The sequence below is a fragment of the Equus przewalskii genome, chromosome 2 (genome assembly GCF_037783145.1).
Source record: "Equus przewalskii isolate Varuska chromosome 2, EquPr2, whole genome shotgun sequence".
Taxonomy (NCBI): domain Eukaryota; kingdom Metazoa; phylum Chordata; class Mammalia; order Perissodactyla; family Equidae; genus Equus; species Equus przewalskii.
In genome coordinates, this window is record NC_091832.1 from 118,730,636 (window position 1) to 118,746,412 (window position 15,777).

Genomic DNA, 15,777 nt, shown 5'->3' on the forward strand with positions numbered 1-15,777 from the left:
AAATCCTGTTCTCAAGGAATTAAAGGCAGGGGAAAGTGTGTGCATAGTAATGAAGAGACTCATAAATTTAGTGCTTCAAATTAATGTGTTAGAATGGGATATTTGACTTTTTTTAGATGTCATCATTCATAGCAACCAAGAAATATTACTATCTATAGTGCTGTGGATAATTTTTTTAAGAAAAAGGCATAAAGTTTTGTTCTTATTCACTAGATTGCTTTTAGTATGAAGAATATAAAACAGTAAAATATTTTCTGTGTCAAATAAATGAACAGTAAAGACAACATGTATTAAGTGCCACATGATGATACAAACAAAAAAACATCAGCAAGAAAGTCACGTCTGGGTCGCAGAAGCAAGGCAAGGATAGGGCCCAATCGTGATCACCTGGTAACCCAGCAGCAGGCGGAAGCACCCAGAAAATCCTCCCATAAGGAAGAAAGCAGGACAGCAGACCCAGCCCCGCAGTCTCCTGCCTGTACCCATCACAGTTACAGCGTAGGGGTAGTTGGCTGGATAGAAGCCTTTTACATTCTGTTAAGTGATCCAGTGACTTCTGAAGTCTTTCTTCCTTTAAACCCAGAAGCAAGACTGTACTTACAAGAAGTCAGCAGAATCAGAATTTAGAGCTAGCAGCATTCATCCAATACATTTGTTCATCCAACAAGTATTTACTGACTGTCTTAGTATGTGCCAGTCAGTAGTTAGTGTACTAGATTTTGAGGATTTGTTGTTGAACCAAATGACAAATTCCCTGACTCGTGGAAATCACATTTTAATTGGAGCCATAGATAAATATATCCATCATATAATCTTAGATAGCATAAGTGCTGTACCTAAGAATAAAGCAAGGAGAAGGATAGAGAGTAATAAAGTCTGATAAAGTAGCCAAGGAAAGCCTCTGAGAAAAGGTGGTATTTCGCCAGAGTTGGATGGCATAAAGAGGCAGGCTGAAAATGCCATGGGGAGGAGCATTCTGGGCAGAAGGAAGAGTGAGCACAAAGAGCCAGGTGTATGAACATGCTTGGCCGTTTCGTACCAGCAAGGAGGCCAGCAAAGGAAGAGATGAAGCCAGGAGTTAAGGTCACTGAAGCCAAGAGAAGGCATGGGATGGTCAGAAATCTCTGCAGTGTGATTTTAGGATTACTAATATGCCCTAATCCTAGGATACGTGTATCACTAATTCCTGAAAATCCACAATTAGAGATGTACACTGTGGGCTTCTCACTTTTTACTGTCCTGTAAGATGCAAATGTCCATGGCGGCAGTCGTAGGCTTTAGCTGTTAGTGTAGAACAAGAGGCACTTGGAATGGACAGATGTAAGTGAATTGACTTCTAATAATTGCTAGCATTAAGCGCTCACGGTGTGCAGTCGTGGTGCTAGCCCTATGATGTCAATACCATTAATATCTCTGTTTTACTTATGAAGAAACTGAGGCTAAAAAGGCTGAGCAACTTGCCACAGCCATGCAGCTGCAGCTGGTAGACCAAGCTCGTGCCCCTAAGCTTTGAGCAGGTGCCTGATTGGTCTCTCCCTAGGGCTGTTAGCATAAACAGGTTGAGACAAAAGAATCAGTATAAATTAATGACTGAATGAGACGTGTTGATCCCAACCATGTGTTCAGATGCTGTACACTTTCCTTCAAATCTTACACACAGACTTAGCTATTACTTTCAGGCTCTGTATAGGGGCCCAATCTCAAGGGAACAAACCTACCAATAGTTGTCTTCATACAGACATAGCCACAGATTCAAGGAAAATGGAACTAAAAAAATGAATTTTTATAGAGTAACTCTTTAATTCTGACCAGGGTAAATCTTTGCAATTGAACTGTGATTTATGTGACTCTACCAATCTGTTTAAAAAGATGAATAAACACTTAATACTGGTATATTTTTTAAATAATTTCATTTCCCCTTTGCCAAACAAAATGTAGTCCTATACAGTAGAGAAAAAAAAGATACTTTCTATAATACCTTTTTCTTCCCCAAAAGAAGTAAGTTATTTTTGAAGTGTTGTTTATAGTGTTTTTCAAATTGTTTGTAGTCTCCCTATATCATTTTTATCCTCTATTTTGCTTTGATAGATCATTTAAACGGGAAAACTTTGTCTAACCCAGTTCTTAGATCTTCATATGGGTGAAAATTTTGTTTTTCTAATTTGTGCTTTCAGGAGATTAAATATCTAAAATTAAGTTTCATAGCGTCTTTTTACCTATGTAAAATAATTGAAATGGTTATTCATGAAGAAGGAGGCAATCTTATCCTTTGGCAAAACAAGTGACCATCTACCAGTGAATTTAAGGGACAGCCTTACCACCCCCTAGAATCCTTCTATGTGTGTAGGGGAGGAAAAATATGTTTTTCCTCTTCCCTTCCAAGTTCTTGGCTGGGGCCCCTGTACAGAAGACAAATTAACAAGAGAAAGCACATGGATTTATTTAATATAAGTGTTGTGTCACAAGGGAGCCTTCATAAGGAAATGACAACCTAAAGAAGTGGTTAAACCTGAGCATTTTTGTGCTAGGTCTGATAAAGAGTGGACAGTCATGGGAAGAAGCAAGAGGGCAAGAGGGTGTGAGTCAAGGGCAGTTAAACCTGGGGACACTGAGCGAGGCCTCTCCGTTCCTTTCCTCTCGGTGATGTCCCTCCGTCTCGGAGAAAGGATGTTCCTATCCTCCGGGTCCAGGGAGGGCACCTCTCAGTTGACGCTTCTGTGACCTGATTCAGGGAAGGTCAGAAAGGGCCTCCTGCACAGGCCATTTCTCATATACCTTGAACTTAGAATATTCAGTCTGCCAAGATGCCATATTTTGGGATAGCATGTCCTGAACTCTGTTACTTGAAATTCTCTTGAAGCTTCAGCCATTTAGCTTGTGATATAAATATTCCTAGTTGAAATAGCAGTGCCCGCAGGAGGTGATCTGCGATCAGTTTCTGTGGTTGCAGGCGAGAAGCACAGCAGCAATCTGAGGGCACCCCCAACCCTGGCAGGGCTGTCGGGGGGTGTCGGGGGAGGCAGGGGGCCACTGGGGGGGGCCGGGGCGGGGGCACAGAAGGAAAGCCTGAGGACGTGAAGACACACTGCTCCCACCTGACAGTAAAGACGTGATCCCAACTTCAGAATAAGAAGGGACCCAGAGATAATCTAGTCTGAACGCTTACTATCAGAGCTGAACAGCTAACATCAGGGAGGCTAAACAGCAAAGTTTTTGTTGAAGTCATATTTTATTTTTGTTTCTGTTTTTGTTTTTGTTTTTTTTTGAGGAAGATTAGCCCTGAGCTAACATCCGCCACCAATCCTCCCCTTTTTGCTGAGGAAGACTGGCCCTGAGCTAACATCTGTGCCCATCTTCCTCTATTTGATATGTGGGACGCCTGCCACAGCATGGCTTGCCAGGCAGTGTGTAGGTCTGCGCCTGGGATCCGAACCTGTGCACCCCAGGCCTCTGAAGCAGAGCACACAAACTTAACCGCTGTGCCACCAGGCCAGCCCCTTTGTTTGTTTTATAAGAAAGAAACATGAAATGTTAATCTAGATCAAGATTCAAGTCAGTTACATTTGTTCTTCAGTACATTTAGGGATTTCAGAGCAAACAATTGCATATTTTTAAAGAGGCAATAGAAAATGTTTCTCATGTAGTGGCATAAATTTCATACGTAATGTTAATAGTTTCAAAGGTAATATGCAAGCCAAATTGTTGTTTTCCTTAATAGTTCTGAACATTTAGGGTTTCAGATTTCCTGGAGTTCGTTTTAAGAGTGGTCTTAGTCAGTAAATGTGAGTCCGACTGGTGTTACCTGTCACCAGAAATACTTTAAAGGAATGTTATTCTCATTTGCTTGAAGTCAAGGCTGAGTTTTTGCAACTGTATTTGTAAAACTCTTACATTTTTAAAAAATATAAGAAGCTATAGGAAAGACAATCTCAGGTTTAAATTTTTTTTAATTTGAAAAACACATACACTCAGTTGTTTTCTGTTAAACCATGTTAGTCATCCTTAGTAAATGCTGGTGGTGTTCTTGTCTCTGTGTCCTGAAGAATTAATTTCTAAAATCTTCTTCAAAGTCATTTAGAGGTACCTGTGTTCAGATCAGGACAGATAGTAAGGAAGTTTAGTAAGATTTTTTTCATCCCATTTTGTTCTAGGTTAAAATTATCTGAATTAAAATTTCGGGGAGAAACTGTGACCATAATATGGTTTGAGTTTTATTTTGCTTTTTGAGAAGGGGATTTTATTCCACTTTCAAGAGCTTTGACATCAGTATCATCTCTTGTACAAGTCTGTCCTCAAAGCTTGCAGTCTTCGAACTGGAAACCAAGAATTCCAGAGTGTCCAGCCCTATTCCGAAATTCTGTTTCTCCCCTCTTCCACCCCAGAGTTCTCCTGCTTGCTGCTGAAAATCTCAGGTCCCCCAAAAGTGAGTGGAAGAACCAACAGTCCATCAACCAAACAATTCCAGTACCTATTGTATACAAAGACTGGACAAGGTGGTGGAGACACTGACAAGGGCGGTGGATAGTCGCTGGCCTCCGGGAGTTTAGATCTAACTGGGAAGGGGGGTGTGTGTGTCTGCATTTACACAAACATGCGTATGATGCATATACTGGTCCCTGACAGGGAAGTGTAGGGGCTAAGATCGAGGACTTCAGAGCCGGATTTGAGCTGTCTAGCTTTTGATGCTAGTAAAGTTCCTAAACATGTCTGGGCCTTGATTTCCCTATCTGTAAAAATTGGATAATAATAATGTCACATTCCTAGGTTGTTTTGAGGATTAAATAAATGAATGTATGTTTAAAAAGTTTCTATCCAGTGGTATTCCCGTATCTGAATGGACCTTGTAGGATGTGGGCATATACAGTAGCCACTGCTGAGGAGTGACTCCACCGTGTGGATCAGTAGTCAGTTGTGAGAGGTACTTTAACATGGAAGGGCTCCTGTTTGCTCTGAGACCCGTCCATAGCCCTAGTGCCTCAGTGTCGTACAGTCTCGTTCAGTCAGCCAGTCAGTCCTGCTTGAGGACCTGCTTTGCCAGGCCCCTGCCCAGCAGGAGCTCCCAGGGCTGTGGCTAAGATAGACACCTTAGAGAGACGATTAGAATACAGTGTGAAATTGTCTATTCTGAGGCATGCCCAGAAGGCCGTGGGAAGGATGGTCACCTTGGCCAGGCGACACCTGTGATGGTTCTTGAAGGACAAGTAGAAGTTACCCCAGCAAGGAAGAAAGACTGAAGAACATACTGTGTGGGTGCACAGAGAGTGTGAGGACACGTACAGGGAGTCACAAGTACTCTGAATGTGCGTGTCTGGAGTGTGTGAGGGCGGAAAGTGAGACTGAAGTGGAAGGCAAGGCAGCTTCATGGAGAATGTCGCACAACATGCTGAGAAGTTTGGGTCTACTTCAAAGGCTGTGAGAAGCTTTTAAAGACTTTTAATCAGGTAAGTGGCATGCTCAGGTGTGTATTTTAGAGAGCTTAGCACAGCGTGGAGGAAGGATGAGAGTGGAGGTAGCGGCAGGCGAGACTGGAAGGACGGGCTCACGCGGAGGTCCGATGTGCATAAACATTCCTTCCTGTCTGCAGGCACAAAGAGCGAGGCCTCTGGCTTGGCCCAAAGAGAAGCCAGTTTTACTGGGCCCTTTGGGTCAGTACTCGTGCTGGAGAAAATCCACAGAAGTGACTGCTGCTGCTGTTTCTTTCCCTTTTCTCATATGTTTGTTGCCAAAAGGGAATTCCGTGTCATGGCACCTGCAGGCATCGACAGGTCGTGGTGCCGCTAGCCAGGCAGGCCAAGAGGCATCTAGCATACTTGCTGCTGACACAGGTTACTCTAGATTTGGGACAATTCTGAAATTCATTTACTCAGCAAATGTGTAAGATGTATTCTAGGCACAGTATTAAGCATTGTGGGGCCAGCCTGGTGGCCAAGTGCTTAAGTTCTTGTGCTCCGCTGTGGCGGCCCAGGGTTTCGCTGGTTTGGATCTTGGGCGCGGACATGGCACTGCTCATCAGGCCACGTTGAGGCAGTGTCCCACATGCCACAACTAGAAGGACCTGCAACTAAGATATACAACTGTGTACCAGGGGGGATTTGGGGAGATAAAGCAGAAAAAAAAGAAAAGCATTGCAAGAGTTTCATAGATGAGATAAATACAGATCCTTCCTATAAATTGTTTGAAGTCTTGTTGGAAGTCATGTACATTAGTATGTTTTATACAACATCAAATTGCTGTTCTGGGAGATATACAGATACTGCGGGAAGGGAAAGTTTCATGGAGGAACCACTTGAAGGATGGATAATGTTTGAATACTCAAAAATAGGGAGATAAGGTATTGAGGCAGAGAAAACTACAGGAGCTAGGCAGAGCGTGGACTGGAAACAGGGTGTGGTTCCATTTGGTTGGAATTGAAGTAGTTAGGTGCTGTTCATGAGGGCTGAACTGAGAAATTTGGGCTTTGCCCCATAGGCAGCCATGGAAGGTTTCTCAGCAGGGATGTAATTATCAGAACTTTGTTCTTAGTCTAACAAAATTGTGAATAAAATGGACTTCCAAGGGAAAAGGTGGGAGTTGGAGAAAACAGGAAGCTACTGCAATCGTCTAAACTCAAGGTAGTGACTCTGAAGGAGGCACATCGCAATGGGGACTGAAATGGGGAGGGGCAGATTTATTAGTGCAGCAGAATATTGGATGTTGCCACTGATGAGACGTCAGAAATGAGGTTTTAGACGGTTGGGGGGAGGGTGGTGCCATTCAAAGAAAGCAGCAATAGATTAGAAAGGAAAAATGGTATCTAAAAATATGATTTTTATATAAATTAATGCTATTTAGTTACATTGTATATGAGGAAACTCTGGCCTTAATTCCATATTCCGTTTTGGTTACTAAAGGTAGCCTTTGCTTTTGGCTCTGTAACACTAATTCTAAACTAGTTAACATAGGAAACGAACAAGCCAACATAAAGGTACCTTTATCAGTGGTCTGGTGGAAAGCTGGCGTGCTTTGTATGTAGAGCTATGATGTTACTAATTGTGGTACCCAACAACATGCTGTGCTCTTTTAGGATTTAGAAAAACGTGAGATTGTAGCTGTGTTGAATTTTGAGCTGTCAGAGATTTTAAAGGAATTTTAAAATCTTTTTGTCAAGTAAATAGTCTTTCTGGTAAATGAACATTTCCCTATGTAATACTTATACAAGGTACCTATATTATTCTTAGAACTGATATTTTTTCTATCTGCTTGATTAACCTATGGCACATCTACTTGCAGTATTGTTACAGAGACTGACTTATGAATACAGGAAAGTCTTCATATCTTAGAAAATCATCCTTACCTATTAATATAATAAATAATAATGCAACTCTTCCGTTAAAAAAGATTTAAAGTACTTTTTTGATCTATTTGTACCTTGGGCTACCAGATTTTGTTTAATGTGAGCATTTATTTTGTTATAAGCACACACTGGAATGCTTTTTGTCAATGTCTGCCAAATGGACTGTTGGACTGAGGGGTATGTTTTTGGGGAAGGGAACAGCTAACTGCAAGTGGGTAAGGTCACCACTCACCAAAGAAAAGTCTTACGTTTACTAGGATGTATCACAGAGTGCAATCGGGGTGATAAACAGCCCTAGTCAAACACCTGGCCAGGTCCCTGCTACAACACCACGCATTTTTGCTTTTATAGCTACTATTATTCCGTAGTAGAGATTTCATTGTAATTACTGCTGACTTCTTTATTATGTCTTTTATCTTTTAATTCCTTCAAGTATGCCATCAAAAATGTCTTAAAGACACTGAAAAGTTAGAAAGGTAGTGCCCACAAGTGCCACTGCCCTGCCTGCCAGAACCAACCTGAAAACTGCGGTGGGCATTGTTAGAATTACAGCTTCCGGATGTATATGTGAGTGGGGCACGTAAATACTTGAGCTTCTATGGCCTTAACAGTCTCTCAACCGGGCACTTTGAAGCCGAGGTTTGCTAAGTTCTCCACTTTATAGCCTCGCATCTGCCTGTGGGCTCGTGCACTCATGACAGAACCTCTGTTAAGTGTGGGTATCGTTTACCCTGTAGCTGCGTCATGCTGGCAAGCAGTGCCTTTTTTAAATGCAAAGGGCAAATGCAGAGAAGCCACATTTTTGTCTAGAATGTGAGGACAGCGATGAAGTGGCCATCATAATCCTAGAAGATGTGTTGTTGCGTGTTCATCTCCAATGCCACCTCGGTCTGAGAGCCTGTGCCTGCTTGTCTTCCACTGCGGGCCAGGGCGTAAACTGACGTCCTCAGAGCCTGGAGAAAGCGCTTCTTTCCGCGTGTTCCCTGTCGTTTTGCTCTCCATGGCGTAGTTTGCCCAGAACCAGTCAGAGTTGACTTTGAGAACTAGTCACTGTGCGTCAGAAGTTGTCTTCTGTTTCTGTCCACTTAACACAAAATATACAGAAATCTGTTCTTTGCTCATTTTTCAAATACCTAATACTTTATTATGATTCTGAAGGAACCAGAAGGTGGAAAAGGACTTAACTGTGTGCCTTCCCAATCTAATCTGACAGCCTCTCAGGCGTTTAGAAACTGCCGAAGTTCTACTTCGTCATAAACGTGTGTGACACATGAGAATCTTTAATGTAGGCAAAGAAACTTAAATATCACCAAGGGAACGAGATCCTTAATAACCAAAATTGTCTTCATTGTTCAACATGCCCAAAAGAGAATGTTCCTTGTAAATGTTAATGTGTAACTAGGCCAGTCTCATTCTCTGTTGTTGCCAGTAATGCTGTGAAGGGTCGATATTTAGAGGTTTGACTGCCCCGTCCACAATCCTCCATGCCTACCCAATCTTATTTACACTGGAAGTTTTATGACTGGAGTGTTCTTGGATGAGTGCTCTTACATGTTTCCAGGACTTTTCGATTGAATTCGACTAAGAATAGGGCAGTGTGGGTTAAGGCTTTTTGTCTTTTGTGCCTTACCATCCAAAGTTAAAATAGCTTCAGAAAGGTTTGGAATAGTTTTGCATTTGGGATTATAACTGTCTGCTTCCCAAAAAGACTCTGTCACCATGATATGTTGTCCAGCATTTTAACATTTAATCTAGATTTCTTTTAAAACATCAAACTATAAAGCACAACCAACAGAAAATTCTAGGATGATAACAAGTTTATGACATACTTCTTGAGACTAAAAGGCAATTTGGACTAAAATCTTCTTAAAAAGCACATAATATGGGGGCCAGCCCCATGGCGCAGTGGTTAAGTGTGCACATTCCGCTTCGGCAGCCTGGGGTTCGCCGGTTCAGATCCTCGGTGCAGACATGGCACCGCTTGTCAAGCCATGCTGTGGTAGGCATCCCACATATAAAGTAGAGGAAGATGGGCACGGATGTTAGCTCAGGGGCCAGTCTTCCTCAGCAAAAAGAGGAGGATTGGCAGCAGATGTTAGCTCAGGGCCAATCTTCCTGGAAAAAAAAAAAGCACATAATAAATTGCTGATACTGAGCCCAGAAAATCATCTGGAAGCTCATCCATGATTTTGGATATAGATATTAGATATTGGGTATTGGGTACAGATGCATACTTTTTTTAAACCAAATATTTATAGAATTTATCTTGTAAAATAAGTAATTTTATTTCTAGAGTCACTAATTTTTTAAGATGTAGGTGAACAAATTGTATGTAGGAGGCACTCAAATGTGACTTTACATTGTAAAGCTTCACACAGTCTAAGCATTGTCTTTTATCTTTTATTTCTGACTTTTGAGGGACAGGATCTGATTGGCTCCGCCTGCATCAGCTGTCCCCCGCCCTCCTCCCCCCCACCATCCTGTCAGTCATGCCTGCGGCAGGGTCATCTGATGCAAACGTGCCGGCTAGACCCACTCCTTCCTCAGGGGCAGTAGCGGAGGCCCCTTCACACAAGGAAGCAGGGCACAGGCAGGCACCCAGACATGGCTGCTGCAGCCTTGGCTTGGGATAGGTTTGTATCGCTTTGCTGCTGTGAAAGTACTAGAAATGAAAAATGTTCACAGTTGATAAGGTCTCTCTGATAAACACAGAAACTCTGTCTGGCGACTGATCCAGACTGGCAGATGCAGACCCATTTGCTGAGCAGGTTTGAGTTGTTAGGTTCTTAAGTTTGTAGGATCAACAATTTTCATTTTAAGATATGTCCTCACTGAAGATACAAGTCCTATCAGTAATCAGAGCTGAGGACAAGTCATTACTGTTCATGAAACTGCAAGTGAGAATACTGAATAATTGTAAACATTTGACAAATTGTGCTGATGAACTTCAAGGGTGATCTCCCCATGATCATTAATTCTCTGAACATTATAGAAGACGCTAACTGAACAATGTACACTGGGATGCTAGTGTTTGTTCTATCTGTCTCTTCATTTTTCAGAATTTTTTATGGTCCTTTCCCTCATTATTAATGCCAGATGCTTGTCCTTAAAGAAAAAGTGATGAAGCAGCAGCTGACTTAAATTTTCGAATTCAGATGTCAATCACCACCATCCTTAGTGAAAGTAGGAGTCTCAAATTTCTCCTCTCCATTAATGAGAGAGAAAGATGGACAGAGAGAGAAACAGAAAGAGAGAAGTAGTATTCTAAAGCTGAACCTGCAAATTAGGGCAATTGAGAATCTGTCATGTCAATAAATAATTATAATTTTCCCTCTTCTGCAGTAATGACTGATGAGTTTTTGGGGGAATACTAGTTGTTCATGGCATAACCTTTTAAAACTCTATGACTTTTCCATTTTTTAAAGAACGGATCTAAAATGGAAGTTTAGAGGAAAATGCCTCTTTTGAACACAAACGTCCCTTGGTGGTCATCATCAGGATTGTTAAGGAAGGGAAGAGAGATTGTCTAGACTTCTCATAGTCTTTGCATTCACTCCGCTTGCAGCCTTTCTCCATATTGTTGCCAAAGTGCAAATGTGATCCGTTACATCTCTGCTTAAAATGCTTTCTGAGTTTCATTGCTCTGGGATAAGGACCACTGTTATCAACACGAGCCGCGCAAGTCTGGCCTCTCATCCGTTTCCAGGATCATCTTATCTCTTTGCTCTCTGAATTCTGCTAGCTCTGGCCTCCTTGCTTCTTCTTAGCCATGTGCTGCCCACTATCAGCCTAACATTTCTGCCTGAAACTTTTTTCTCTTCCACCACCCTGTCCCACCTTCATTCCATCCCTTTGCCTAGTTAATTTTTATTAATTCTTCAAAATTTAACTTAGCCATTACTTACTTTCTCAGTGAAAACCTTCCCTGTTCTCCCCAAGTTGATCTATCCTATCAAAGCATCATATGCATCTCTTTCAGAGCAGTTTTCACAGTTATTTTATGTTTATCTAAAGAGTTATTTGATTAATAATATTTAAGAATGCCTTCCTCTATAGACTATATGAAGAATCATCTTTTTAATTGTACTTTTTAATTACTTTGGGGGGGCATATATTTTTTCTTTAAAATCTTATGTGGTTTTAAATATTTTAAGCTAATACATGCTTTCAATTCAAAATTAAGAGTAATTGTCAATGAAACCATCAGAACCCTTCTAAAGTGCAAATATAATAAAATGTCACCCCCTTTGGAGAACATGAACTTGGAAAGAATGGAAATGTGAGTTCAGTTTACTTGAGAAATAGACCAACAACAGAAATGCTTCCAACCAGTGCTGATGACCTCTAGCAGTTCTAAACAGAGTCCCATTTCACAGTAGCCTGCCCAAAGTAGATAGGCTTTGCAGTATCAAGTTAGATCTGAGAATATCCGCTTGGCTGTATTACCTTAAGAGCTGTAAAGTAATCGTCACAGGCATGATGAACTGAGAGGCATGAACGTTGTGCAACTATCTGACTGCCACTGATGTTCTGCATCCTGACCACTTTCCCAATACTTCCTTTGATCAGGAAAGTCTTTTTGTGTCTTTGGATAGTCTTCTTCATTTCTCTTTTCCGTTCCATTTTCACGTTTAACTTTTTTTTCCTTAGAGGTGCCTTACTTCTTTTAGATAAAATATGTGAGCTTGGAAAATGTTTAGAACTGTCAAAAGTTCAGGAAAAACAGGAGTAAAACCAATGAATCACTGAGGTAGTCATTAGTAAAAGTTTATTGTTCACTCACCAAAAAGACAGTTTACAAACCAGGAGCACTGACGCGAGAACATGGCAGTTCAGAGGGACACTGTCATAACGCAGCTCCCGGGTGGAGGAAGTGGCTGTGTTTTTTCAGTGATTAGTAACAGTATTAGAATTTTCTCAAATGAAAGAGAATTGGATAGTTACTTCGTATCAGTTTGGGGAACGATTTAAGTTTCACTTAGGATTTTTAGAGGCATAAGCAAGAAGTGACCCAGGTCAAACTAGCCTCACATATCTTGCAAAATAAGCTAAATTAAGCTTTAGTCGTATGACTAAACTGGTTTTGTTTGCTCAGGGAATTTTCAGGCCTGGTCTCCGTTTGTTTTTGATTTTAATAGTACCGTCTTCTGGGAATCAGTGACCTCTCTGTGAGTTTGTCTCACGCACTCAAGTCTGCGCACAAATGCGTGTTTTCCTTAACTGTCCCCCTCAGTTTCGTTCGGGGCCACATTTCAGGCAGCATCAACATCCCGTTCAGCGCTGCTTTCACGGCAGAAGGGGGGCTTGCCCAGGGTCCGCACACCGCCATGCTGCAGAGCTTCAAGGGGAAGGTCGTCGTCATCGTGGGACACGTGGCAAAGCACACAGCAGAGGTACGCGTGCTCAGGACGTCCTGTGCACGTGACGATGAGTTGTTTACCTGCCTGCTATCACAGACTATCTAAAGTAGATTTCTTTGGGAATTGGTCACAAATCAAACAAGCTTTCCAGATGTGTCTATATTACATAGAAGAGTTGGTCCACCTTTTCCCAATGAAAGAATTCAACCTTTTTTCATCAGTGTACAGCATCAGGATCAATAGTAAGCTTAGAAAAATCCAGTGATAGCCTAAGGTGGTGTTTTTAACTGCTTTCTGAAGTTATGAAGAAGTAGCTTCACTTCCTTCCCATGGAAAAGAACACTTAGGCTTGATCGGAGGCTCTGAAAGATGGTCACGATGGGCGTTGTTGGATGTGGGAGTTTTGCTTACTCTGGGACCAAAGCTTTTTGATGATAGAGAATTCAGGAAGGTTATCAACTTTCAGATATGAGGGGTATATGAAACAAAATGGCTTCCCTATCCCCCCGCTATGTTCTAAGCAGATTGAAAAATAAAGAGTAGCAGATGGAGGTCAAAAATACCACCTTTAGTTTTTACAAAAGACAAGTTGGAGAAGATGGTTTCATATGAGTGTGCACTGGGCTTGCTCACGAATCCCCCAGAATTAGAGAACAAATCTAGATGTGGGCAGCGCTGAGCCAGGACGAGGAGGAAGAATCTGCTCCGGGGAACGTAGCAGAGGTGGCCTGCTCCCTGCGGGCCGCTTGTTCCCAAGAAGAAGAAGGGCAGGACTGAGCCTTCACAGTTTACCAAGTACATCCCCCGCTTCCCAGGGCAGAGTGAATAGAGGGACAGAAAGTCAGGACTGTACTTGGAAAATTTCCTCCTCAAAGAAATCGGCAGTGGAAATAAGTATTCTCCTCTAATATGTGCATTCCTCATGTCTGTATAAACTGGATAATCCCAAAATGTAATCACTAGAAATGCACTCACCTGAGACGTTGAGGGCTTTTAGCCACAGGCCACTGTCAGCATCCAGTAATGCTTGTCTCGGAGGGGCAGGGCTGGTGGTCGCACTGGCTCCTGATCCTAAAGGAAGGTTGTCAGTGGTGATGGAGCTGACTGACCACACTGAGGAAGTCTCTGAGAGGTATTAGTTATAAGTCATAAATCACTCACTCCTCCCTTATAAAACTATGTCCAGCAGCTAAATACACCTGTTTCAGGGAAAGCCAATATATAAATGACTAATGCACAATTTTTAGGAAATGAGAACATTTTAGAACTAAAGCTGTAGTATCTAAATTATGTTGATGTAAGCTGTTAAATTAATAATTATTATTATTTTACTACTACCAAATACTGCTGCTGCTACATTAATCTGTATTGCCATATCATTCCAATCTCAATTACAATACATATCAATACATTCAACCCACAGAAATACTATTGAAAATCACATATTCTGGGTTCCAAGTCATATACAGCCTTAGGAAGAAATCTTACAATGATAATACTCCCAATTATTGCTGATCTTTGTGTTCTAGGCACTTTACATACATTATTTTATTCTTCATAACAATTCTATGAGGAAGGCATTATTCTACGCATTTTACATATGAGAAAAACTTAGACTCAGAGTTTATCTGATTTGCCTGTGTCAGAGCCTGGACTGAAACACGAGTCTAAGTGACTCTACAGGCCACACCCTTAACCCAGTGACCTCTCAAGGCTTGTGAGTCTGAATGCTGCCATTTGTCCTGTTTTTTTAAAATAGGCTTTTTCTGACTTTTCACAGATCACCATAGTTCTTCCTGGTGTATGAAACTAAGACCTGAAATAAACTTTCTTCCTCTAAGTGCTATGAAGCTTAAGGCTCTATTTTCATAAAGCATTCACCATTTGAAAGATGGTATCTAGTAAGTAGACCGTGTATGATTTAATCTTGTTAAATATCCCAAATGTTTCCAAACATTCTGCTTATTGTATTAATCTCCAGACTTATATTTATTCTAATTTTACCATAAAGGTCAAAATATATGTATAAATAGGTAGATAACTTATTTATTTCGTTAAATAACCAATTATAAAGCGTTTGTCATCTGTTATATGCAAGACACTGTGTAAAATGCTATAGTCTATCACAGTGTGAATAAATTTAAAAGTTCAAAATATGAAGGAAATCTGGAGGCATAACCATTCAGATGAAATAATAACATATAATAATAGTGATAAATAAAGGGCCATCACATTCTGAATAAATTAGTCAGCATCTTGCTTATCAAAAACCAGATGCTATCATGAACTGTTCCTTCTCCAAACTCCCATGATCATTCGTACTTGTGGGCAACAGTGACTGAACAAGTTGTATCCTCAGCCATTAATGCTTCAGTCTGTATCAGGAAATAATTTTTGAGAAACGGTTTTAAATATTTCTGTAGAGATGTCTCTTTACCTCTCATCATGAGGCTAAAGAGAACTTTGAATATTTATTTGCTTGTACTGTTGCATCATCTTTTTGTCTGCTGTATAAACCTGGATGGCTTTACTAATGCCTCCCTCCCTCTAACTTGGAAGCTTCTCAATTTAAAGCGTATTTCCTGCGATTCTACTATGTATCCATGGTTGTGCTGGATCTCTTCCATTCACCCCACCTCCCTCCAGATCCATCCTCCACACTTCTTCACCCTGCTCTCTGCCCCAGGAGGCTGACTTCCACGTCTTCTGGCTTCCACTTGGGGAGCTGGTGGGGAACTCTGAGAAGTTACGGGAGGGAGGGAGGTCAGGATATTATCTCCCTGGATTCCGCCCTCAGAAACTGTCTCAGGGTGGCCGTGTCCCTCTATGAAGGGTGACCTTTCTGTCTAGGAAGCTTCTCTGCACTCCTCTCTTTCCAGTCCCGTCCCTCTGGCGCCAGGGCCAAAACAGCTTTGCTTTTAATTCATACGCCAGGGTTACTGCACTATCCCCTACAGTTCTTTACATCCCACCCACACCTTTCTGGTTAACCTCCTTATAAGTAAACCCTTCTCAGTTATCCTAAAGGCTTCTTGGAACCCTGACTGTTACAAGGATACTATTTAAATGCACAGTTTTTCAGAA

At 41.5% G+C, this 15,777-nt stretch overlaps 1 protein-coding gene across 13 annotated transcripts in view; it reads left to right on the forward strand.

Moving 5' to 3' along the window:
- Positions 1-15,777, forward strand: part of TBCK (TBC1 domain containing kinase) — a 198,734-nt gene that overhangs the window by 164,085 nt on the left and 18,872 nt on the right. For 6 of the 13 annotated variants that reach the window (XM_008512803.2, XM_070611783.1, XM_070611793.1 and 3 more), the window contains one exon: positions 12,567-12,726. The exons of 3 other annotated variants lie outside the window; for them this stretch is intronic. In XM_008512803.2, coding sequence (XP_008511025.2) covers positions 12,567-12,726 — 160 coding nt within the window. Of the gene's footprint in view, positions 1-3,732; positions 3,783-12,566; positions 12,727-14,473; positions 14,595-15,777 lie in introns of all 13 variants that reach the window. 4 more of the 13 variants (XM_070611787.1, XM_070611786.1, XM_070611791.1 and 1 more) reach the window with 2 other exon arrangements.